Here is a 24,585-nt window from a genome sequence, read left to right as displayed (position 1 = left end):
GCGGCAGAAAAGTTGGGCGGTGAGCGAATTAAATCCGACTCGTCGACTCGTTTTTTGTCGCCAATCCTCCGCGCTTCTTAGCATCCACAGCTCAACACTCGCGCCCACGTCTCCCCACCCGAGAACTCGCCTTTCCATGGATACGGTCCTGGCTGGAGGATCTGAACCAAACACGCCAACATGACCTCCTCGCTCCAGCAGCAGCTCGCGGCCATTGCCGCCACGAGCACTCATCAACTCGACATCAAGGCGCAAAAAGCCGCGCACGGCAAATCGCTGCTCTTCGAACCAAAGATCGCCGCTTCTCAGGATTTCAACACCCTTTACCAAATATGCCACGAAGGCTTCCAGGAGTTATGTCTATTGGACCCGAGATTCGCGGCTTTTGCTCAGAATCTGTTCAGCGAACAGAGCAAGACGGAGGATAGGACGCAAATGACCAAGGCAGAAAATGAAGAGCTTGACGCCGCCATCGAGGGCTTCCTGGGGCTGGTAGGTGCCAGACTGCTCCTCAGACCTGCAGTCAAGGCTGTAGAATGGCTCGTGAGGCGGTTCAGGTGAGTGGTTGGCACACGGAATCTCTCGCGCTACGGGATTACTGACCATTGCAATTTCACAGGATACACGAATACAACGCCGAGTTCGCAATTCTCACCTTCCTGCCCTACCACGACCATCCGGTGTTTCTCACGTTGCTTTCCATCGTTCCGCGCAAAATATCCCCGACGTACCGATTCCTGTACCCATACATGACCTCCTACCAGAATCCGCCCCGCCAAACGATTGTTTACACAGCCACCCATACTCCTTCGTTCTTTTCGGCATTAAATCAATATGTCCTGAAAGTTACAAAATCCCACCACCAATCGCCTGCTCTGCTCTCATTCTGGGCAAGCGTGGCTACACAGGCTGTGGACGCCCAGCTCGACGAGACGAAGTCCGGCAGGGGAAACATTCAACGCCAGCGAGAGGAAGACCTCCTGCTCCGTATACTGCCAGTCCTCAATGAGGCACTATCCCTGAAGAATGCGCCCGAGCTGAAGATCGGATGTTACATGATCATGACCGTCATGGCATCCAAGGCGTCGCTCGACGACAAAGTATTGAACGGGATGATGGAGGCGATTGTCTACAGCTGGTCCCTGGATACTCTCGATGGGGCGCTAGTATCCGTGGCGATTCTAGCTCAAGAGCGACAAGGCGCAAAACTCCCAAAGACGGTTGCTCGTGGACTGCTCAGACTGGAACGGTTGGCAGACAGACTTTTGGACCTATCGCAGCAATGCCGTTCCGATAGACTCGCCTTTGGCCTGGTTCTTACCATTGTCGAGAAGTTTGGGAAATCCGCTTCTTCCGACACAACATCATGGCTGGATGTGGTTGAGAAGACGCTCCAGGCACAGATTTACGATGATCGGCAAATGGCGATCATTGTCAAGTCTCTTCTTGTAACAATCCACCGAATCGATCAAGCCGCGGATGTCACTGCCGAGCAGCGTGACCAATTGGCAGACTTGATCATTCGCCTCCACCAGTCCGAGGCCATTGGACGCACCGTCACGAAAGTCATTGAGGACGAGGGCATGGACGTAGAGCAACTGGAGATGCGCTTGAAGATCGTGATGAGGCCCGCCATAGAATCGAAACAGGAAACAGAAGACGTGGACATGGATGATTCACTTCCAGCACTCCCGGACGCCAGCGAGGACCTGGTTTCTACCCTTCCCGCGCAATCGACAGAGCAGTCTCTCCTTGCGACCCACGACTCGAAGCTCTCCGCCACTCTGTCCAAGGCTTTCCTTGGTTGCGTGTCTTCCGAAGAAAAGCTGAAAAATTTCTCCCACGCCCCTCTTCTTGCCGACCATGATACCCTGTTTTTGACCTTCCTCGCCCGCTTTTGGTGCGAATCTCAACCGGCTTTGGCGCGGAGCTCCGCGCTACGTCTTGCTACAGAACACCTGAGCAGCCTCAGCGACGGCTCTGCCGACTTCCAAGGGCTGATACCCTACGTTCTCAACGCCTTGTCCGACAAGTCTGCAGGTGTACGCAGAGCAGCTGCAGGACTCGCCGCAACTCTCACCAGCAAGACCGCTAAGAAAGCCACAAAAACCTCGATCTGGGCTCAGGACAGCATCTACGGTTCCTCATCCAAGTCGATCAAGTGGCTTTCGCCGGAGGATGCATTCAAAATTCTTTCGACAGCCGTGGTGCCTTCCCTTGAAGAGTGCATCTTGGACGGCAACCACATCAAGCATGTTTTGCAGAGCGCTGTGGATGATCGTGTCCACAAGCATGCTGGCTCGCCTGCCCACGGACCCGAACTCAAAAGCGCTCTGCGGGCTGGCCTCTGCAACTTTTTGAGCAGTCATGCTGTCAACACGCCTCTGCTGAGGGTGAGACTTGGGCTACTTTCGTTCTTCGACGGCGTTGGAAAAAGCGCTTCTGCAGCTCGTGTGCAAGTTGTCCTCCCTGCTGTTGAGAAATGGCTCTCTCTGTCTCAAGCCGAGGCCACCTCGATTTGCAAACTCGAATCGCTAGATCTCCTCGAGGTTGATCGCTCCCACCTCAGAGCCATCGGCTCCCGTGATGCCGAGGGCGTTCAACTCTTGCAAAAGATTATTGGCGGCCAATTTGGTTCTGATAGGTCGAATATTCGACAAGCTGCCTTCGAGCGTCTGAGGGCGATCTGGCCTTCTTTGAAGGTCAACATCAAGCAAGAGGCTGCGCAGTCCCTGTTGGATCTTGCCCTGGACCCCTCGGAGACTGCCGCTGCGCAAAGCAAAAGAGAGAACGCGCTGGAGACTTTGAGGGCTGTTGATCTTCCGACACAGGCTCTGGTCTCCTTTCTGGACAGCGTTCCCACTGCTGTCCAACTGCCTGAAAATCCACCAGCTTCCAAAAGAAGACGCACAAGCAAAGCCGAAATGGCCCGCTTCGATGTTAGGGACACCGAAGACACGACCAAGGCAATTGAGAAGTTGACGCTGGTTTTGGAGCTTGTGGAAGGATCCTCTCCCGAGAACCACCCCGAGCTCCTGCGTGGTCTTTTCCAGATCCTCGGAGAACTGCAACAGTACAAGATTCAGACGCAATCTAGTCTTGTATACCTGCAAAGCTTGATTATCACGTCGTTGCTGGCCATTGTCGATCAGTTGAAGACCACCTCCGAGACTATCGATCAGTCTGCAATCCGGGCAGACCTTCTTGTTGACTGCGTCCGCCAAAATGCCAACCCACAGGTCCAGAACTCTGCGCTTTTGCTCATCTCCAGCCTGGCAACGAGTGTACCAGACACGGTTCTCCACAGCGTCATGCCAATCTTCACCTTCATGAGCTCCTCAACGTTGCGTCAGACGGATGAGTACTCTGCACACGTCATCGACCAGACCATCTCCCGAGTCATTCCTCCGCTTGCTGCATCTTTGCGGAAACGCAAGAGGGACCTCGTGCTCGGTGCGGCCGAGCTGTTGTTGAGCTTCACGGCAGCTTACGAGCACATCCCTCTCCATCGCCGACTCGGCCTTTTCGGACAGCTCACCAAGACCATGGGTCCAGACGACTCCCTCTTTGCGATTGTGGCGATGCTTCTTGAGCGGTACCCCACCGACAAGGCCGTGAAGCGATTCACTGTAGACCTCATGCGACTGTTTGATCCTGCGACCAACTTGAAGGCATCGAAGAGATATCTCGACTTGGTCGAGGATGCGCTGCAACCCAAGCGCACGGTCTCGGACGCCCTCTTCAGCCTCAATGAGAAGGATCCCGACCAAATCCAGAAGGCAGCGGTTCATCTGTTTGAATCCCTCGCGGACCTCTTGCGCGACGTCCAGCTTCACAACAAGGTTTTGAAGGCTTTGAAGGATGACAACGAGAACGCTGCTGCAATCCGCACTGTGTTTACTCAGCTCCTCGAGAGGACTATTGAGCTTTCTTTGAAGTTCAAGGACACGGCAATCTTGCGGGACGCTTGCGGCCGAGTCTTGTCCAGTATTCTCCGCCTTCTTCCCACACCTGAGCTGGTGAAATCCACCGACAGCCTCCTCAACCATTCCAATGTCGAGGTCCGCCGAACGGCCCTCAAAGCCGTTGAGGCTCAGGCCATCGAAGTCAAGCCGAACAACGTCTCCGCCAGGACTGCTCTGCTCCAGTTCTTGCCTCGCATCATTTCTGTCATCACAAACACGGACGACTCCAACCTCAAGCACACTGCCGTTGCTTGTATCGATCAAATTTCCGAGAAGTTCGGCAAGAAGGACACCTCGGCGGTCGCAATGGCTGCGGAGGCAATCGCTGGTGAACAGTCCCTGGGTAGCAAGGAAGACCGCCTGCGTATCATGTCCCTGCTCTGTCTTACTTCGATCGTCGAAATCCTCCGGGACGATTTCATTCCACTCATTCCAAAGGTCTTGCCAAAAGCCTTTGCATACCTGGAAGAGAGCATCGCGGCCGAGTCAAAATCAAGCCTCCACAATGCCGTGTATGCTTTGCTCTGCGCAATCCTGGAGCACATCCCGTTCATGTTTTCGGGGCACCACCTCGACTCGGCCCTGCAGCTCTCCCACAAGTCTGCTGCTGCAGATCTTAGCGAAGAGGATGATGCTAACCGTCAGCAATTCTATCTTTTGGTCGCCCAACAGGTTGATGCGAAGGAGATGTTTGGCGCGGCCGAACGCAACTGGGACAGTGCTGTTCAGGCAGGATACCCGGCGCCAAAGGAGCATCTTGCGGCCCTGCACAGAGCCATTGAGATGCGTTCGAAGAGCACCGTCGTGAAGAATGCTCAGCAGTTGTTCGAATTCTTGATCAAGGCATTCGACCTGCGGAGGACGAAGCTCATGGGGACGAAGGTGTCAGATGAAGACGCTGAGGAGCTTATCGAAGAGATTGGAGAGGTCGAGCGACAGATCAATGCTGTCGCCATTACGACGGTTATGAAGCTCAATGATGCTACTTTCCGGCCTTTCTTCGTACGTCTCGTTGAATGGACTGCCTCAGGGCTGCCGAAGAAGGAGGATCGCGGCAGGATGCTCCGCGCGACAAGTCTGTTTGTTTTCTTGGACAGCTTCTTTGACAAGTTGAAGAGCATTGTCACGGGTTACTCGAGCTACATGCTTGACCTGGCGGCAGAAGTCCTCGGCAAGACATCTGAGAAAAGCTCCGAATACGTTCATTTGCTGGAGTCGACCCTGAGTGCGTTGGCGAAGAGCTTTGAGAACGACGAGGATGGTAAGCGAACGACACTGTCCAACAACTGATATGAAGAGGTGTACTTACTGACATTTCAAAACTAGATTTCTGGACGGCGCCGTCCCACTTCTCCGTCATCTCCGGCCCGCTGCTCTCCCTCATCCCCGCGTTCGCTTCCCAACCGCTTTCCGAGTCGCACATTATCCCGTCACTCACTGCCCTCGCCGTTGCGGCCAACTCTCCCGACCACCACAAGGCCCTCAACGGCGCCATTCTCAAGTACATGCGCTCCGACAGCGCGTCGACGCGCCTCGCCGCTGTCAAGGCAGAACATGCCCTTACGGAAGCGATCGGAGAGGAGTGGCTCGGTCTGCTTCCTGAGATGCTGCCCTTCATTAGTGAGCTGCAGGAGGATGAAGATGAGCAGGTCGAACAAGAGACGGCTAGATGGATCAGGCGGATCGAAGAGGTTCTGGGTGAGAGTCTGGAGGGCATGCTCCAATAGAGTGAGTAATAGTGGATCTATTAAAAGGAAAAAGCGTCTCGTTTTTGTTATCTCCTTTTCGCTTCGGACGACATAAAAGTTGCATTGCCCGGCGTAACTCGACGTTTCTGGATTGAGATTTGTAGATTTATTCGTATCTATTTGTTCAAAGTTGTGTGTGTTACTGCACTCTCAGCACCAAATGTACTTGACCTCGCAGCTTCGTCTTGCTTCCTGCTCGATGGGGGCTTCTGGCCTAATGAGAGGGAAAAAGGAGAACGGACTAATGGAACACCAAATAGCTTGATGTACGTGCCTAATCACAACGCCGCCACAACAGCAGTAGTGCCTCCGGCATCAGAGACCCAAAGCAGTCGATGGCGTCTTCATCATCATCTTCATTCAGCCAAAAAATACGAACCGACTTGCCTCGGCCATTTTCTCCTCTTCCCCAGAGAAGCACCGCCGCCGCCAATGGCCGACTCTCGCTTAGAATTACCACGAGTTGCGGCCCCTCTGCGCTTTGGCTTGCCACCCCTCAACTTGTGCATGTGGAATTTAGATGGTGTTCATGTATTTACATTTACTTTGAGATTTGTATCGAAGCATGTAGGTCAGCAAGCATATACAACCGTGCTTTCACCTTATGTTCAAGGCCTCTCTCTCTCCCCCTGTCCGCATACAACAATACCCACAACCACGTCCTGTACAAACGACACAATTGCGACCATTCCTCGCAGCCAAGCCTGTCAGCATCCAATCTTGCGAGTGGCTGAATGGCGGAGCAGGCAACCCGCTTGGGCAGGTCAGTCGCGCTCCCCGCGATGCTCTCACCGGCGGCTATTGTCACGCAAGCGGCGCCAGTGCTCACTCGGTGCGAAGCGGGCGATCGACGCTCACCGTCCGTCGTCATGGTCGCCGTGGCCCGAGGTGGATTCTCTGCCACCCCTCTTCTTCAGACGTAGGAAAAGGACAGGTGCGTGTGAAAGAGAGATAGGCGGGCGCATGGGAGGTGGCCAACGTGTATGACCGCTCCGTCGTCCGGTCCGGCCGACTTTGTATGGGTTTGCCCCGGTGTCGCGTCGTTGGTGATCATGTAGCCGCATCTGGCCTTTGCTGTTTTCCTCCGTGCCCTCTCTATCTCTCTGTGCACTCCCCCCTTCGGCGCTCCGCTCGTCGTGGGTCGTGGAGCCTGGGCTGCTTGGTTATAAAACCGTGCGTGTGGTAGGCATTTATCTATCCATCCATCCCCATTCGCTCGCTCGCTCCAACCAGTCGCACTCGCCAGCCAGCCAGACAAATCCAACCACCCACCAATCATTGCCCGGCTCGCACCGGCAGACAAACATACGCCATGGCTTGGTCTCCCTCTCGAATCGTCTTCCACGCAGCGCTCTTGCTCGTCGCCGTGCCCGTCGCCGTCGTCAACGCGTCCGTAACGTGCCTGACTGTCGGCTCGACGGCGACGGCGACGTGGACCAACAGCGCGGGCCAGACGTGCTCTTTTTCGGGCGTCGTGGGCAGCAACTACGGAACCAATTCGGCGGGTGGAGAGTACGTTTGATCTTTATTATTTTTGGGCCATAACCCCTTTTCGCTTTTTGTTTCTTTTGTGACTGTCCTGTCTCTCTTGTCTGCGGTCTGCTGTTTGCTTGACTCATGTTGAACTTTTCTCATCTCATCATCCCTTCTCATTGGTACCAAATTCTTCACCTGAGTACTCGCGTTGACCCATTTCGTTCGTGTCTGTAGGTACAGCTGCAACGGGCGCTGCGGTGCTGGGTGCTCGGGCACCGCAATCGGCAACGTATACACGCAAGACTGCTTCTCGCACGACATCTGCTCGTACTTTGAAAACGCGAGTGGTGGCGCAAGGTACGTGAAATGTCGACTTGGCCGTTGAAGGGGGGTTTTTTGCCAAGCAGAGGCTCACCACCACCATCTGAATGCTTAGTGATCCCAACTGCGGCTCGGCCTACAACGCGGCAATCGACGACACGGCTCTTGGCGCGGCGTATGGGTGTGGACAGACGAACCCGTCGAACGCGGTAGTTGCTCCCTCGACGAGCCCGGCCTGCTCTTGAGGTGAGACGGGTGGTGTTGGAGGACGGGAGACGGACGCTTCCTTGTGCATGCATGCATGCGGGCGGGCCGAGAGGAGCTGAGCTACGGCAGGTTGGGCATGGGCCGTACTAGCTTAATGCCGACCTAGCTGAACGACGAAGAAGAATGAAAAGTGCCTACCTCTGCATCCATGCACGCATGATGAGGCGGTTACTCAAGTGGAATCGTTGGTGATCCGTGGGGAAGAAAAGATGAAGCGCAGCGTGAGATATGCAGCAGGCGAAACATGATGACAATTGACGTTGCAAGTTTCAACGTTGGAAACAGCAAGAATGAATGCAAGCGACTCGTCTCTTTGTTGTTTTGGGTGACACGGCCAAGGCGGGTCGTGGGGGATGGACCTGGTTGGTGTTGAATGCGCACGGTCTAAAGCGGTATAGCTGCGGCCAAAGGATCTGTTGGTGCTTCGCAACACTGCACCTACATAGTGCATCCTGCAGTTTCCGACCTGACGCTGCGAAAATGTTGTCAATCCTGCGCAAAGCCCGGTTGAAGGACAAGGAGATGCGCATCTTGATGCTGTCAGTCATGCCCTGACTATGATTCATGGGGAGTGAGTGAGTGGCTGAGCTGACGAGCGGACAGCGGCCTTGACAATGCGGGCAAGACGACCATAGTCAAGCGCATCATGAAGGAGGATGTCAATAGCGTCAGCCCAACGCTCGGGTTCATCATCAAGACGATTGAATACGACGGGTAAGTGAATCGGCGCCCGGAATAGCGCATGGCCTGCCGTGGGCTCGGTTGACGGGACAGAAAGGTATAAACTCAACATCTGTAAGATGGTCGCCTCCCCCGATGCAGTGCGACGGCGACTGAGGACGGGGTGAATGCGATAGGGGACGTCGGCGGACAGAAGACGCTGCGGACGTACTGGAAGAACTACTTTGAAAAGACGGACACGCTCATCTGGGTCGTGGACGCGACGGACCGGGAGCGGCTGGAGGATTGCGGCAAAGAGCTTCGGGGGCTGCTGCTGGAGGAGGTTCGTGTGTTTGTTTTTGCGAGAGACGTGACCCCTGCACCCGCTAACTGGGCCCCCGGACAGCGCCTCATGGGAGCGAGCCTGCTCGTCTTCAAGAACAAGAGCGACGTGGGCGGATCCATGGCCGACGACGACATCAGAGAGGTTTGTGGCCCGTCGCACTCGCTCGCTCTACTGACCCAAGCAACCCAGGGCCTCCATCTCGACTCCATCACGACGCACAAGTGGACCATCATGTCTTGCAGCGCCATGACGGGCCTGAACCTGGACGAGGGCCTGCGGTGGGTGATCCAGGACGCCAGGGACCGGCTGTTCCTGTTCTGAAGCTGCAAGGAGGACTTAGACTGCATGTAGACTAGGTAGCTGGTGTCGTAAATTGACAATTGACGGCCCTGGCGCCACCCACGGGCCGGGGACGCATCATGTTTACTGCCGCCATGTCTGTACTGTACTGAAGCGGCACCCGTCCAACCACACCACCGCAGCGACCGTCTGCCTCGCCTTACCTCGAACACCCCTCCACCCACTGCACGGGGATAGCCTACCTCCCCTAGCCTCCGCTCCTCCTACGCCTCTGCCCCCAAGGACATGTCGCGCTCCACGTCCCCAGCGCCCGCTACATCGCCAGCTCCAGCTCCAGCTGAGCCCACCAGTCCAAATAGCCCCAACAGCTTCCTCGCCCACGTCCGCCAGCTCACCGAGAAGCGCGACAAGGAAGACGCCGAGCGCAGCCGTCTCCTCGAAGAACAGATCCTGCAAGGTCGCGCTGAGCGGGCCGCCCGCAGAGCTGGTGAGCCCTCCCCGCCCGCGTTGTTTTGTGTTTTGAACCAAACCCACCTCATTCACTAACTCGGCCCAGAGCGCCAACGCTCGTTGTCGCCCGACAAGTCGACCTCCCAAGTCGCTTCTCCCTCGTCCATTGGCCCTCAAGATTCCTCTTTGGAATCCCGACAGGACATGGACTCGCCTACACGCCACATGTCGCACCGAGACACGCTGCAGCGCCTCGTCGGCTCCGACCCAGCCCATGACGAAACTGCCGCGCCCGCCATTGCCTCGCCCAAACCCTCGCAAACGTCCTCCCTCTCCCGTTCCAACACCGTCTCGTGGCAGCAGCGCCGTCCCAATTCGTCAGCCGGTCGCCGACCCCTCAGCTATGCCTCCCCAGACAATTCCGCTTCCAAATCATCCACCCCAGCGCCCTCGACGCCTGCTGCCGCCGAAGAGCTCGTTTCGAGATCGGAAATCGCACGCTCGTTAGGCTCCAAGGACCCTTCGTGGTTCAAGCAGACTCCTGATCGCGGCATTGGCTCCCCAGCTTATCGCCGCAGTCAGGAAGAAGTCGCGACAGGCGCCGACGTCATGCCAGGCCGCAGACCGCTGCCTGCGGCGCCTCTGCGCGACTCGACGGCAAGCAGCGCCGTCAGTCCGCCTCCAGATAGCGCCCGCTCAAGCTCTCCGTCCAGGATCGGCTCAACGAGGGATAGCGCCGCCTGGAGCAATCGCTTTTCGCGAGACACCTCCGTGTCCGGATACAGCAACTCGGACATCAAGTCCTCGCCATTGGATTCGGTCAAGATTCCCCCTCCGTCGACCGAGGGCGATGATGGCCTACAACGGCCGACCATATCCCCTTCGCAGGCGCGTCTTTCGCAGGAAAGACCTCCGTCTCCCACCAAAGGCATGGGTGGGTTTGTCCAAAGCGCAATGATGCGTCGATCCGATAGCCAGAATAAGAGATGGAGCGTGCACACGGGCGGCGGAGGTCTGAGCAGACAAAATTCCACAGCTAGCCTTGCTGGTGGACTTGGAGGTAGCTTGCCGAAGCTAGAGCCTACGCCTGGCTTCCTCTCCCGTGAGGGAGGTTCGCGACCTGGCTCTGGGCATAGCAATAGTACTGTGACACCGGTTGCGGGGGACAAGGTTGAACAGTCGGCCAGAGACGGCGGCGTACGGCACTCGATTTCTCAGCGACACAGCAGAGGTAGGTCGGTCACGTCGTTGGACGAGCAGTCGGGACAGTCGAAGCGCTGGAGCCGCAGTCCTACAAAGACGAGTTGGTTGGAGACGGCGCTGAGCACGCGGGCTGAGTCGCCTCGGCAAGCCCAGCCACCGCCGCAGGAACCAAGCTGGAAGGCGGAAATCAATAGGATCAAGGCGGAAAAGGAAAAGGCCAGCGCAGAGGCTCAAAAAGCGAGCAGCGAGGATGCGACGGCCAAGAAGAGCGACAAAACTGACACGCAGAGCCCCGCAACTCCCGCCAGCCCTACCAAATTCCCCAGAGACGCTTTACGCGGATCTGCGCCGGGAAGTGTCGCGCGACCGCCAGACTGGGGCCTGAGCCCGTCCGAGGAAATTACCGACCGCCAGCAACCTCAAGCTCCTGAATCATCCGGAGTCTCAGCAACATCACCTAGAACTACCAACAAAACTCCATCATCTCCCGCAATGGAGACGGCGACTGAGACTGTTGCTGCACTAAACCCCAAGTCGCCCTCTGAAAAGATGGACAAACCAGACTCTGCCAGCGGTTCACCGGCAGCCGCGTCAACCAAGAGAACCCCTGTCGGCAAGTCCGAGACGGCTTCCTCATCCCGTCCTGCACCAGATTTCCGAGCGAACCTCAAGTCCCGCGCTCCTCCTCCAACCGGGGGCTCTAAGAGCGAGCAGGTTGCTGAATTTCAAAATGTCTTCGGCAAGCTCAAAAAGACGCAGCAGGAAAAGTTTGTTGCCCCTGACACGTTCAGGGATAACATCAACCGCGGCAAAGCGGCCCTGAATGAGACTGGAGGCGTCCCTCCCCGGCAAAAGAAAGACGAGCTGAGGGATAGCTTGGTCAAGCAAAGAGAATCCATTCAACAGAAGGCGAAAGAGACGGGTGGTACTCATGCCCGGGTTGCCTCTGCCAGCAAGCCGCCAGCGGCAACACCAGAGGCGCTAAAAGCACGTAGAAATCTTGGCAGAAATGACAGCATGTCCAAGACCTCCAAAGACAGCACCGAGGAAAAGAAGGTGCCGGAAGCGCTAGCAAGGTTCAAAGATCTCAATAAGGGAAGCCCTGCCTCGAAGCCTCAGGCGCTTGGTTCGAAAGAGGAGGCAAAGCAAATAGACGTCGGGGAGTCGACGAGAGGGAAGAGCATCGATGAGGAGAAGCCTGTGCCAGCGAACTCCGATGAGCCGGAGAAGGAGCAGGAAAAGAGTTCTCCGGAAAAGGTGCCTGTAGCAAAAGAGGCTGAATCGCCAGTCAAGCCGCCTTCAAGAAAGCTCACTGCGGAGAAGAGCGTGCCGGAAAAAGCGGCTGAGCAATCAAAGCACAAGGATTCTGAAGTCAAGCCGCCTTCGAGGAAACTCACCATGGAGAAAAGCGTACCGGAAAAGACTCCTAAGCAAGAAAAGGAAAAAGCGGCAGAGTCGCCAATCAAGCCGCCTTCAAGAAAGCCTACCATGGAGAAGGATATCCTAGACAAGGCTCCTGCGCAAGAGGAAAAAAAGGAGGCTGAACCAACGGTCAGGTCACTTCAGAAGAGACCTACCATGAGCAAGAGCATCTCGGAAAAGGAACCCGAGAAGAAGGAGGCGCCTGTCAAACCCGTACAGCAAAGAACACCGGGCAAGATTAGCGACCGCTGGAATACTGGCGTTCTCGAGTCTCCGACCAAAGACATCGAGCCGCCCAACAGACTTCAATCTCGGTCTCCTGTCAAAATCCCCGACCGCTTCAACTCTCCGGCAACATCGCCCACAAAGACGTCAGGGACAGATACCAAGGAAAAGGAGGTCCCGTCAAAGTCTCAAGAACGGATTTCCGCTAAGCTTCCAGATCGCACCACTTCGCCGACGAAGGAACCTCTCGTGGCAACCAAGAAAGATGAGCCTGGAAAGGTCGACGAGAAGCCCTTGAGGAAACCCTTCAATGCAGGGTCGACCGATCTCAAGAAGGACGAGAAAGAAAGTGATGCGGCAGAGTCCAAGAGATCTTCCGGTAAGCTAGCCGAGCGCTTCAATCCTGCGTTGGCTACCATGCTGGCCCGCGGGCCGTCTCCCATGTCCGCAGGTGCTCCTGGGGCACGAGGACCGTCTGGACCAAGCGCTGCGGCCACGATAGAACCCCCGGAGGCAGGTACCACGAAGGAACTTACTCACGCTACCAAGGGACGCGCCAAGGGACCGAAACGGCGGGCTCCTAAGGCCAAGTCTTCTGCTCCAAACTCAACACCAGCATCTGGGGCAGCCTCGCCAACCAAGGAGGCTCACGCACCTTCAGAAACACCATCAGTGATGCGAAAGGAGATTCTTTCAAGCCCATCACCGCCGAGCGAGGAGGTCAAGGAAACCAAGTCGTCGTCCCCGTACTTGGGCTACCGCGACACTCTGTCGAAGCCTAGACCCATAGCTCCAAAGAAGTCGGAGGAGGTCATGAGAAGAGTCTCTGCCAAGCTCGACAGCCCACCAGAGCCTGTTGTCCCTGTCAAAAGTCCTGATCTCTCGAAGAGGATGTCCGTGCAGATTGAGGCCAAGCGATCGAGTTCAGGAGCCTCGGAGAAAACCAAAAAGCATGAACCTGCAAAGGAGCCGACCACGCTCGAAAAGCTCGAAGGTGGAGGCCCTTCTTTGACCAGGAAATCTCCCAGTCCACCGAAACCTCTCGAAACCAAGGTTGAACCTCCGAAAGAGACCACCGAATCTGCGAAGAGCTCGCCTACACCAAGCTTGGAATCTCCAACTAAGTCCCAAGCCGCCTCGCGCATCGCTGCTTTGAAGCAGAACATCAAGGACCCTAACTCGACGCTTCCTGATTCTCCAAAGTCGGTCAAGTCGATCGCCTCTCGGGCCAGCCAGCAGCTTGTTTCTCCTGCAAGTTCAGGCCGTCAGAGCCCAGTCGGGCTTGGTGAACCCCAAAAGCCAAGTCCTAAGGATCCTCAAATCGTTTCGCCCCAACCGCGGAAACCTTTGTCGTCCAGTGCTTCCATAGGGGGCACGAGGCCGTTGACTGCACTGGCGAAAGACCTCAAAATCGCTTCGCCAGAGAAGGATGAAGACGAGAAGAAGCCGGCAACGCCAGCGAAGGATGAAGAGGAGAAGCCGGCGACCCCGGCCAAGGATGAAAAATTCACTGGCGAAGGCGTAAGCTCTGTCAAGAGTGCGGCCGCCATGTGGGGCCGCCCGCAGGAGTCCCCTGCACTGCCTTCACCACGCGCCAAGTCTCCCATCAAGCTTCCTTCGAGATCAGATAACAACTCCCCTGTCAACAAGGAACTGCCAAAGCCTCCAACAGGTCTGGGGATCGGCAAATTAGGAGACAACAAGGAGAATCGATTCCCGAGCAAGTTTGAGTCGAAGCTCATCGCAACGCCCGCAATCAGCGAGCTTCCTCCAAAGCCTCCGAGGAAGAACGACTCTGTTTCGTCAATTTCGCGCAAGCCCTCTGTGGATTCGGCCATTCCTCAACAATCTGAAGCAGGACGCCTGTTTGCCGACTTCTTCGATGAGGCTCCTATTACGAACGGCAAGCTGGACATTGACACAAACGCTGTATTAACGGGCGATCCGCTGGGCACGCAAAAAATCAAGACTCTGCGCAAGGAAATTCAAGAAATCTCTGGAGATGGCAAGCTCGCTCCAGTACCCAGCCAGGAGGAGCACATCTTGTTCGACAACTTGATGTACCTCTGCACGCACTCTTTCTCCCTTCCCAACGGCTCCAAGACCATCGAGGTGTATCACTGGATTGGCTCGCAGGTGCCAGAGCCCGCTGTCGAGGATGCACAGCTTTTCGCCCGCAAGTTTGCCCGTGACGCTGGAGGAAAGTTGGTCATGACAAGACAAGGCAAGGAGACTCCATACTTTTTCCAAGCTCTTGGGGGTATCGTCATCACCAGGAAGGGATCTCGGATCGATCACTCGAAGGAGTACATGCTCTGTGGAAGGCAGCACCTGGGCCACATGGCCTTCGATGAGGTCGACCTCAACCTGGCCAACCTTTGTTCTGGATTCCCGTTCCTCATCTCGTCGCGGACTGGCCTGCTTGCTGGAAAGGTCTTCTTGTGGAAGGGCGTTGGTTGCAATGCCGAAGAACTTGGGTGTGCTCGTCTCATTGGCATGGACTTGGGTCTGACGCCCGAGATTGAAGAGGTGGACGAGGGCAAGGAGTCCGACGCTTTCCTCAATCTCTTCCCCGTTCCTGATGGTCCAAAGAAGGTACCCCGGTCGGCGGATCACTGGCGTCTCAAGGCTCGGCATGAAAAGTACAGAGTTCGGTTGTTCCGGATCGATGAAAAGGCGCAGCAGGCAGGCAGTAGCTTCCAGGTGAGCTCCTTGTGGCCCGCCTTGATGCGGCGTGTCTCTGCACAAAGCACTGGCAGTCAAAATGGCCAACAATCGCCAACACAAGAACAGAACCCCGGGACTTCCAAGCCCAACATGACCGCCGAGGTCATTGAGATTGCTCCCTTCAGCCAAGCGGACATTGAGGCCGAGAACATTTACGTTTTGGATGCGTTCTTCGAAATCTACATGTAGGTGTTTTCCGTTCTTAGCAGTTCAGGTTGTGCTAACTGTTCCAAAGTGTCGTCGGCGCTCTCTCTCAAAGCCAATGTCTCGCCTTTAGCACGGCTCTTATGTTCGCGCACGAATATGGCATCCTTGCCGCCTCGTTGGATGACAGACCCTTTGTCCCAGTCAGCACCGTCGTCCTGGAGGGCGTTCCTCGCGACATGAAGGCCGTCTTCCGCAGCTGGGAGGACAGCCAGCAGCCTACTGCGGCTCTGATGGCCGGGAAGCCGCGTCGTGGCCGCAGTCTGCGCATCGTTGGCCTGCAAGCCGCGCTCGCAGCTACCAAAGCCGCACCGTCACCAACATCCTCCTTGACCCCTCCGCAGTAAATCTTGGTTTATTGCCGACTCTCAATGGTCAACGGTACATGCTCTGGTATCGACTGCAAATCAAACCCAGACCGGTCACCAGCACCTGCCCAGACGACCGGTCGGTCTGCCTCCTCGTCCGGCACTCTCCTGCAGGCACCGGTGTCATTGGCGGCATCCGTAGCGCAGCGTCTCGGCAGGGGTTCGCCCTCGCGCTGTCAAGGCCCTCCCGGCTGCCCCCGCGGGGCTATCCAACTGAGCTAGTTACTGCGCCGGTATCGAAGCTACCATGCCCACTTCTCATGCGCACGCCTTCTCCCACGCCCCTGGCTCGAAAATTCACGCGATCCCGTCACATACACACACCTGTCGCGTCCGCCTACGCGCGTCACGTCGCAAGTCACACGCGCCTCAAATCTCCTGGTGTATCCTGTTGTAAATATTAGTGTGGTGGTAGTGCGTCGACGACTGCTTCCTCGTCTCGTGCGCATGTGATCAAGACGCTCTCTCTGCAAGGGAAAATAGTCGCCTGGTTGACCAGCCGCTGTGTTCTCTTGCATGGTTGGTTGAATGACGCTGTTGCCCTACTCATCTCACTGTTCTCACGATGGATTTCCTCGTCGTCTTCGTCCACTCAGCTTTTGCGTCTTGAACTGAAGTTGGGTTCGATGAATCGGCATTGCGAAAAAAGGAAAGGGGAATACGGGGTGGGGGTTGGTGCATGCATTGCGTTTGTGGACGGCTGCTACGCCGTAACGATGAATGGGGGCAAAGAAAGGAAGAGATGCATTGCATGTGCGGGTCGTGGGTGAGCGACGCTATGATGGTGGTTTTGCGCGTCAATCAAACGCTTTGTTGCACTGGCTTTGGCGCTCTGCTTACGGGTCTCGTCTGCGTGTTGCTCTTTGTATTGTAGTGTGTTGTGTAGTGTTTTCCGGGGGCGTTTGCTTGGTTGGGTATCTGGGCTGGACGGCAGTTTGGGCGCAGTGCATAGATGGAGTCCTTGCGCTGCTTTGACTAATTGAGCGATTAACTTGCTATTTGACCAGTCTGATTGTCTTCCGTGCGAGTCACGGCGGCCTTTCTCCACGCTGCCGACGGTGAACATGCTATGCTGGCTAAAGAAATCTACATGTTTAAAGACAAAAGGTGCTTTTGAGTAATCCAATATACGCCGCTTTCAAATGCAATGACAAGATCCGACAGCTCACACGCTAGGTCTTCTTCGGGCCCCTCGCCGCAGGCTTCTTCGCCTTGTGGGGCGGTTTCGATTTCGATTTCGACTCCGCAGCCGCCGCCGGCGGCGGCGGACCCTTCGCCTTCGCCTTGGCCTTGTTCATGTTTGCCTTCATCTTCGCCTTCTTCGCGTCCTCGAGGGCGCCCTTACCCGCGCGCTCAGCGGCACCCTTCTTCCAGCCCATGCCGGCGCCGCCGTCCTTCTTGCGCTCGTCGCGCGCATCGAGGCGCTTCTTCTCCTTATTGCTCAGCTTCGTCTTGCCCTTGACCTTGACGGCCGCAGCCTCGTCGTCGTTCAGCTGGCGCCACCCCGCGTCGCGGGCGGCCTTCTTGTCCTTTTCGGTCTCGAACCACGTGCGCCGGGGGCGCGCCATGATCTCGTCGGCGTGCGTCACCAGGTTCTCGCCCTTGCGCACCTCCATCTCGGCCTGCGACAGCGCCTTCTCTTCCTTTTCTTCCTTGAGCACCGCTTCCACCTCGTCCTCGAGCGCGGCTAGCTTGCTGAACCATGCCTCGATCTCGTCGCTCGGCACCTGCCGCGACACTATCTTGGCGTTGCTTTGGGCCCGCGCTGCCTTTACCGCCGCCTTGACGACTTTGCGGTCCGGCTCTGCGGCGATGGTGCAGGCGCGTCCCGTGGCACCGGCACGCGCCGTACGTCCGATACGATGCAGGTAGATGTCGTGGCTTTGCGGGGCAGAGTAGTTGAGAACCGTGTTGACATTTTTGATGTCGAGACCACGCGAAGCCAAGTCGGTGGCGAGGAGGTGCGTGGCGTTGTTGTTACGGAACGACTCGACGGCATGGATACGCTGTTGGGGTGTTAGACTTGCCCATGACACTGTAGAAATGAAATGTTTGGGATGCTGCTTACCTGCTCCTGGCTCATGCTACCGTGAAGCTCCGCAGCTTTGATACCGCAGAGACCAAACATGATGCGTGCATTGTGGGCGTCCTTCTTTGACCTGAAGAATATGATGACGCGTTCTGTAAAGACCTTTTTGCAAAGATAGAGAAGCACAGCCATGCGCCTGTCATCCTTGCCTGCGCGCAGGCGGACAAACTCTTGCACGAGGCCAGACACCGTAGCCTTCTTCGCGTCGACCATGAGTCTGACGGGCCGGTTCAGGCCGACGCGGATCAGCTTGTCGACCGTGTCGGTCATGGTCGCCGAGAACAGCATCGTCTGGCGGGACTTGGGAATCGTGTTGAGGATTTCGTTCAGCTCATCGGCGAAACCATCCTCGAGCATGCGGTCAGCCTCGTCGAGGACCAGGATCTCGAGCGTGTCGACGGAAAAGCTGGCAGAGTTGCGCATGTGATCGATGAAACGTCCAGGAGTCGCAATGACGACGTCGGGGCGCTGTCTGAGGATGTTTTCCTGCTCCCGCAGACTGAAACCACCGACAATCTGCGCAAAAGTGATGTCGGTGAATGCAGCAAGCTTCTTTGCTACGTTGAAACACTGGACCGCCAGCTCACGCGTGGGAACGAGGATGGTGACGCGCGTAGTAGGCACCTTTTTGGGCCGGTAAAGGAGACGTTCGAGGATGGGAATAACAAAGGCAGCTGTTTTACCGGAACCGGTCACGGCACCACCAACGATATCCTTTCCCAGTAATGCGACGGGGACGGTCTTTGCTTGGATGGGAGTTGGGTCTGTGAAGCCCACAGCAGCCAAGCCCTTGAGAATTGGACGCGACAGTGACATGTCCTGGAATGTCCCTTTGCCTTTGGTGGTCTTGGGGATGCTGTTGTCCTCGGGAGCAAAGAAGGCCTTCCTGCGCTCCGCTTCAACGGCGTCCTCTTCCTCTTCGTCATCGGACGACTGCGACTCGACATCATCCGGATGGGCCACGGGCTTGGCCTCGTCTTCATCTTCCTCCTCTTCATCAGAAGCTCCAGAGTCTTCGCCTTCCTCGTCTGACCCGCTCTCATCTTCTGCATCGTCGCCAGACTCATCTGCGTCCTGTGCTCCCATGCCAAAGGCATCGTCGGCCAGGGTTTCATCCTCGTCGAATCCAGCAAACTCGCCGTCGCCTTCGCCTCCGCCTTCGCCTTCACCGTCGTCAGACGCAGACTCGGGTTGCTCCTGGGTCTGACGTCTGCGAGCAATGATTTCGTCGATGTCGACAGCCTTCTTGTCTCCCTTCTTCTTTTCGCTCTCCTTGTCTAGCCCCCAGCCGTCAAAGTCGTCGGTGATGCCGGTAGCCATGTCGCCAACCAGAAATTCAAAGTCGGACGCGAGGGCGCCGTCGTCCTCGCCGTCGGCGGCCCAATCGCGCTCGGCATCTTCAGGTTCAGACTCGGGCTCGGGGGTTGGCTCCTTCTTTTGCTTCTTGCTCTTCTTGTTCTTCTTCTTGGAGCCGTTTAGGTCTTGGGCGTCGGAGTCCCGCTTGCGCTTTTTCGGTTGGGCCGGCGCCGGGGCGTCGGGCTCGCCGTCGAGATCGGGGATCTCATCGTCATTATCGGAGATGGTAAAGACAAAGTCGTCATCGAGGTCACGGGGCGACATGGTGGGGTGGTGGATTACGGCGAGCAGAGATGCGCCAGAGAAAAGTTTGGGACGTTGGAATTCTGCCGCATGAATGCCGGTCAGGGCGGGCGGTGCGGGGGGCCGGTCAAGCATTGATCCGGCGTGCGGCGGGTGCGGCGGTCAATGGAAGCCAGGACATCGCCGGGTAGGGACATGTAGGTAAGGTATGTACGCGCTGTAGCTACTCCTTAGCCTCCTGTCGCCGCCTCACATCTGACCAAACGCGCCTCGTTTTGTTTCAATTGTTTCTTCCCGGGAACTGTCTATTGTTGTCCATCAACTCCCTGTCAGCTGCCCATCCGTCTTCTTTATCAGATCCGGTCGCTGGCCTTTGCGCCTGGATTCGGCCTCTTTTCCCCACATTCTCCTCCCAAGCCTCCACACCTCTGCACCACCTTCTCCCATCGCCAACCCTTTGCCTATCAACCAACCAACCATCGCCATCATCATGTCGGACCCTAATCTGCGACACGCCATCTCGCTCCGGCCGCACCCGTTGCATCAGAGCCCTCCTGCGGGTACTCCTTCCAACTTTGTCGTCCTAACGCCTGCTAGCGGCCCGGATGAACCCGAAGCCGCGACCTCGACGGCCAAGGAGGCCACTAGCACTGCCTTTGAACCCATGACGCCGAGATCCGCCAGCTCCAATCAACACAGGACTGCCACTAGAGTCTCTGGAGGAGCCACTTCATCCGACCTCGAGCGTCAGACCCTGCCCGGTTACAATCAGGAAAATGACCCCTTCAATCTGTCCGGCAAGATCAAGCCGCCCAACGAGCTGGAGCAAATCACGGCAAACACGTCGCGCAAACGCGATGGTTGTGGTCCCTTTGTCACCAACAAAAAGGCCCACAGAGCACGCAAGATTGAGCAGTTTTACGAGACCCAAAATGAAAACATTGAGCGCCTCCTGAAGCCCGTGTCGGAGCACGTTCGCCATGCCCGCGAGGCCGAGGGAGAAGAGAACCTCCGAGTCAAGATTGCCATCAACGGTTCCTTTGCTGCCAACGTCGTCTTGGTCGTCCTCCAGCTGTACGGTGCCATATCTTCCGGCTCGCTGTCCCTCTTCACCACCATGGCCGACGCCATCTTCGACCCAATGTCCAACATCACTCTCATGCTCTCAAACCGCGCCGTCAAGCGCGTTGACCCTCGCAAGTTTCCCTCAGGCAAGGCCCGCATCGAGACGGCTGGCAACATCTTCTTTTGCTTTCTCATGACTTCCGTCTCCCTGATCATCATCGTCATGTCCATGCGCGAGTTGGCCTCGGGCGAGACTGACCGCGAGCTCCACCTGCCCTCTGTCATTGCTGTTGCAACTGCTTTCTTCACAAAGTTCGCCCTGTTCCTCTACTGCTGGGCACTCCGCAACAAGTACAGCCAAATCCGAATCCTCTGGGAGGATCACCGTAACGACCTCTTCATCAACGGCTTCGGTATCCTGACGTCTGTTGGAGGCAGCAAGCTTTTGTGGTGGATTGATCCCGCTGGTGCTATTGCCATCTCCTGTCTCATCATTTTCCTGTGGCAGCGCACTGCGTGGTCTGAGTTCCAACTGCTCATTGGCGTCTCGGCCGACACGAGTTTCCTCCAGCTCATCACTTACATTTCCATGACACACTCTCCTTCCATCAAGGCCATTGACACTGTGCGCGCCTGGCACAGTGGTCCGCGTCTGATTGTCGAGGTCGACATCGTCATGGATTCCGACGACTCGCTCCGGAATACCCATGATGTGGCAGAGGCCCTTCAGACCAAACTGGAGAGTCTGCCTGATGTTGAGCGATGCTACGTGCACGTCGACTACGAAACGAGCCACGCACCTGAGCACTTCTGGAAGAAGGAACTCTGATTTAAAACCCTATGATACCCTCTCATGTTCATTTGACTCCCAGCCAAGGCATAGAAGAGCGATGCCTGACCGCGGCTTGTTGCCTCTCGATTTTCACTGTCAAGGCACCGGGGCTACTCCCGGGAGGCGTGAACGCAAACCATGAAACCAGTTCTCAAGTTTTGCATAATTCTACTCGTCATTGCTTCTGGATTTTGCCACTGTCGTTCAGCGAGCGCCACTCATGACCTGATGAAAAATGTTGACACGTCCAGTCTAGATGAAAATCGAATTTTTGGCTACCAGAACTCTATAATGCGCGGTACAAGCCGTCGATACTCCAGACCGTTCTCTCTTTCCAATGAAAAAAGTTTTGCTAGCGGCAGTGACCCGGATTGGTACAACATGAGAGGCAGAGCGTGCATTTTTTTCGGTGCAAACCTCTCACATTCCACACCTGCCCCGATGTGTCGCAACCATTCTTTCTAGAATTCCTCCACGGCTACTTTCTCCGCTAGCACCACCCACGCGCTTTGATCGTCCCCCTCATTCCTTTCCTCGCCTCGACCTGTCACGCGTCACCGGCTGCCTGCCAGCCTCTGACCTCACACCATCACGACGACGGATGTCACTTATGGCCGGCCAGACGGCCTGTTCCGCTTCCTGCCATCCTCCTCTACACCACACCACACCACACTGCGCTGCTCGAAGCCGTTCTTGTCACACCTTTGACGACATGGAGCGAAGTCCCGTCCCTCCCGGCTCCCCGGAAGGATTGTCCTCCCCTCCCCTCCCCTCCCCTTTTCCCCACCACCACCACTACCACGACCGCCGCCACCTTGCCGTCACTCCATCCACCTGTACACCGACATGGGTGTCCGTCAATGGGCAGTCGGCCGGCAGACGCCGTGCTGGTTCGCGCGCCCATAGATGCTGCTGTCGTGCGCGGAATGCCGCGCGTTGACGCCGCCGCTCCTGCTGCTGCTGTGTCGTTGATGCGGCGTGCATTTTCTCCCGCCTGCTGTTGTCCTCTTTCGTTTTCCCTATCTTCTGGTCCAGCCAACGGCTTTGGTTGTGGTTGGTTGGTTGGGAGGGTCGCTGTAGTGCCCACCTCGCAGCGTCACCCCTTGCGCAAGTAAGTGCGGGACGTTGGCTGCTGCCGCCGCTGCCGCCACCGCTTAATTGGACTGAATCGGTCAAGAAGAGAGTGTCTGCGATTTTTGCCAGTAGCGGGTGGTGGAAAGTGTATGTTACAGTGTACGCGGTCCGGGGTTGTTCATTGGGCGGTGAAAAATGTACACTTCAGGGAGAAGTCTTCCTTTGGCATCGTCCACCGATTCAGATCCAGCGTCAGAACCGACAGGCTTTCTTTTGCCCTCCAATCTGAAAGCAAGAGGACAGTGATAACAAAGACGCCATGTGTGATGCCACCCTCAGTGCTCGCCCAGTAATGACAACTTGCTGCGGTTCAATGACTTCGACTTTCCATCTCGAGGCCTTCTCGGCTTCATGTGTTATGCCTGCCATACGGCGATTCGTAGCAGCTCTGTGCATCCGTCGTCGATTCAAGCTCGCCGCCACCGTCGCACGTATAGATTTTCCCTGTCTATACGACGGCAACGTCCACAGGCTTGGGTTTTGCATCACTGGTACCATATCAATGCTCATCTCGTCGGCAGGAGACCCATGCGGGAGGGACTGGGAGGAGACAGTCTATTTAAAAGATAGGGGCCGAAAGGTGTGGTTCGGAGAGACGCTGTCATTTTTTCCGACAACCCTGCGAAGGCAAGCGAGGCCAAGGGGGGAGTGGAGCAGTAGTCAAGTACCTGGACAAGCAGGCGGCAAGGTATAGCTAATAGACCCCTATTGCCTAGACGATCGATCTAAAGAGGGGTTGCGATCGAATGACGTCCTCAGGAACAGCATCAACTGAGTACCTTCTTAGACAGCTAACACACGTGGAGAGCGCGTGGCAGCCACCTCCTTCTTCTCTATCTCTCTCTCCTTTGCAGCTCGCCCCAGGTGTCAATTGGCAGGTGGCAGACCGGAAAGGGGGCAAGGGGTGATGAGGGTCTGAGTGCACCACATCGCCAAGGCAAACGTGCGCGCATCATCGCGCGTGGAGGTGCGCTTGACGGCTGACTAGTTGGACTATAGGGCAGGGGAGGGAGGAAAGGAGAACAAAAGGGACATACGCACGTTTGCAGAAGAAGGGCAGGGGCTGGCAGGGGCAGACGGGGACAGGCGCAAGTACAAGAACAGGAACAATAACGTCGCCCGCGTGGTAGGCGCGTGGTGGTGTAGTAGCGGGCTCACAAAAGGGAAGGGGAGAGAAAAAGGGTGCTGCTCGTGGCGGAGGTGGTGATGGTGTGCAAGGCGAGACTACGCGAGGCGAGGAGGGGTCGATTGAGTTGGCAGGGTGAGTCGACATTCGCCCAGATGGTGTGGAGGTGTTTGTGTCGTCCTTTTTCTCGCCAGCCAGGATCATCACCCTAGTAGTGGTAGTTGAGTTTCCTATTCGTCGACGGATTCGGAAAATAGGGCAGACACTAGATGGACTAGACACGATGGGACGGGAAGGGAATCTCGCTCGGTTTGTTCTGCACGAAGGCTTCTGGGATTGAGTGGACCAAAGCAATACTTTCTACGAAGGCGCAAACTGCCGTGGCTTTTGGGAATTCCTCCACTTGAAGTACTGGAATGCGCCGTCGAAATCGGCAGATTCTTTCGACTTGATGGGCAAGACATTGTCCAGCGAGTGGGAAGTTCTTTGCATTCCAGTGACAGTGACCGACAGACAGTTGCAAAACATCCATCGTCGGCAACCGCGCGCCCGCGCCATCTTCTTGAAGCAAGTCAATGGTGTCGAAACAGAGTGATTCTTCCGTCTTACTGCACATCGTCAGGTCCAAACTTACCGTGCGATATAGCGATCTTTTGAAACTTTGGATGATGAAATTCCAGCAAATCGGACTGCTCTCACTTGCGACTGCAGCAAGACGATAAAAAGCGAAACTTCTCACAAGATGACAGACTTCCCTGCTTCGACTCAGAATCCGGGGTGTTGACGCTCGAAAGTCATCACAAGGGGGCAAGAAACGTGGCGATCTTGTCAGTGTCATCGAGATTGTTCCTCACTCGGCTTTTCATCCAGGACCAACAAACGTGCTAGAAACGTGGCAAGAGTGCTCAATCTCCAAAATCGATGTTCGGTTGAGATCAAGAAAACCTTGTTCAATCCTCTTCACTCTTCCATTCCGTGTAAGTTTGCCCAATTCATTGACACATGTCTTGAACTGTTTCGGTGAGTCGGAGACGAGGGAGGGAGAAGCGATTTTGGAA

At 56.3% G+C, this 24,585-nt stretch overlaps 7 protein-coding genes across 7 annotated transcripts; 6 read left to right on the top strand and 1 right to left on the bottom strand.

Annotated features, from left to right (window-relative positions):
• Window positions 1–92: 92 nt before the first annotated feature.
• On the top strand, window positions 93–5,937 carry J3D65DRAFT_629488 (uncharacterized protein). The gene is made up of 3 exons (XM_066800747.1): window positions 93–557; window positions 620–5,226; window positions 5,292–5,937. Exons 1-3 carry the CDS (start codon window positions 181–183, stop codon window positions 5,690–5,692), a joined length of 5,385 nt encoding a protein of 1,794 aa, XP_066653665.1. The 5' UTR covers window positions 93–180; the 3' UTR covers window positions 5,693–5,937.
• An 857-nt stretch (window positions 5,938–6,794) lies between these two features.
• J3D65DRAFT_629486 (uncharacterized protein) lies at window positions 6,795–8,028 on the top strand. The gene is made up of 3 exons (XM_066800746.1): window positions 6,795–7,225; window positions 7,424–7,546; window positions 7,626–8,028. The coding sequence occupies exons 1-3, from the start codon at window positions 7,026–7,028 to the stop codon at window positions 7,753–7,755; spliced, it is 453 nt and encodes a 150-aa protein (XP_066653664.1). The 5' UTR covers window positions 6,795–7,025; the 3' UTR covers window positions 7,756–8,028.
• Window positions 8,029–8,214: 186 nt separating this feature from the next.
• On the top strand, window positions 8,215–9,217 carry J3D65DRAFT_629480 (ADP-ribosylation factor). The gene is made up of 6 exons (XM_066800745.1): window positions 8,215–8,316; window positions 8,381–8,491; window positions 8,556–8,572; window positions 8,635–8,780; window positions 8,844–8,924; window positions 8,973–9,217. Exons 1-6 carry the CDS (start codon window positions 8,258–8,260, stop codon window positions 9,102–9,104), a joined length of 546 nt encoding a protein of 181 aa, XP_066653663.1. The 5' UTR covers window positions 8,215–8,257; the 3' UTR covers window positions 9,105–9,217.
• Window positions 9,176–13,053, top strand: J3D65DRAFT_429555 (uncharacterized protein). The gene is made up of 3 exons (XM_066796178.1): window positions 9,176–9,570; window positions 9,640–12,762; window positions 12,933–13,053. The coding sequence occupies exons 1-3, from the start codon at window positions 9,369–9,371 to the stop codon at window positions 12,965–12,967; spliced, it is 3,360 nt and encodes a 1,119-aa protein (XP_066653662.1). The 5' UTR covers window positions 9,176–9,368; the 3' UTR covers window positions 12,968–13,053.
• Window positions 13,054–14,441: 1,388 nt separating this feature from the next.
• Window positions 14,442–15,661, top strand: J3D65DRAFT_555604 (uncharacterized protein; the record flags this gene model as incomplete). Its single annotated transcript, XM_066797236.1, has 2 exons — window positions 14,442–15,295; window positions 15,346–15,661. The coding sequence occupies 2 exons, from the start codon at window positions 14,442–14,444 to the stop codon at window positions 15,659–15,661; spliced, it is 1,170 nt and encodes a 389-aa protein (XP_066653661.1).
• A 1,002-nt stretch (window positions 15,662–16,663) lies between these two features.
• On the bottom strand, window positions 16,664–19,427 carry J3D65DRAFT_573784 (P-loop containing nucleoside triphosphate hydrolase protein). Its single transcript, XM_066797649.1, has 2 exons — window positions 17,751–19,427; window positions 16,664–17,688 (listed from the first exon to the last, which is right to left on the bottom strand). Exons 1-2 carry the CDS (start codon window positions 19,389–19,391, stop codon window positions 16,855–16,857), a joined length of 2,475 nt encoding a protein of 824 aa, XP_066653660.1. The 5' UTR covers window positions 19,392–19,427; the 3' UTR covers window positions 16,664–16,854.
• Window positions 19,428–19,474: 47 nt separating this feature from the next.
• On the top strand, window positions 19,475–21,566 carry J3D65DRAFT_429694 (uncharacterized protein). The gene has a single exon (XM_066796179.1). It carries the CDS (start codon window positions 19,861–19,863, stop codon window positions 21,262–21,264), a length of 1,404 nt encoding a protein of 467 aa, XP_066653659.1. The 5' UTR covers window positions 19,475–19,860; the 3' UTR covers window positions 21,265–21,566.
• Window positions 21,567–24,585: the final 3,019 nt, after the last annotated feature.

Source organism: Phyllosticta citribraziliensis (genome assembly GCF_038025025.1).
Source record: "Phyllosticta citribraziliensis strain CPC 17464 chromosome Unknown J3D65scaffold_8, whole genome shotgun sequence".
Classification (NCBI taxonomy): domain Eukaryota; kingdom Fungi; phylum Ascomycota; class Dothideomycetes; order Botryosphaeriales; family Phyllostictaceae; genus Phyllosticta; species Phyllosticta citribraziliensis.
This window is presented reverse-complemented; position numbering and strand designations above follow the sequence as displayed.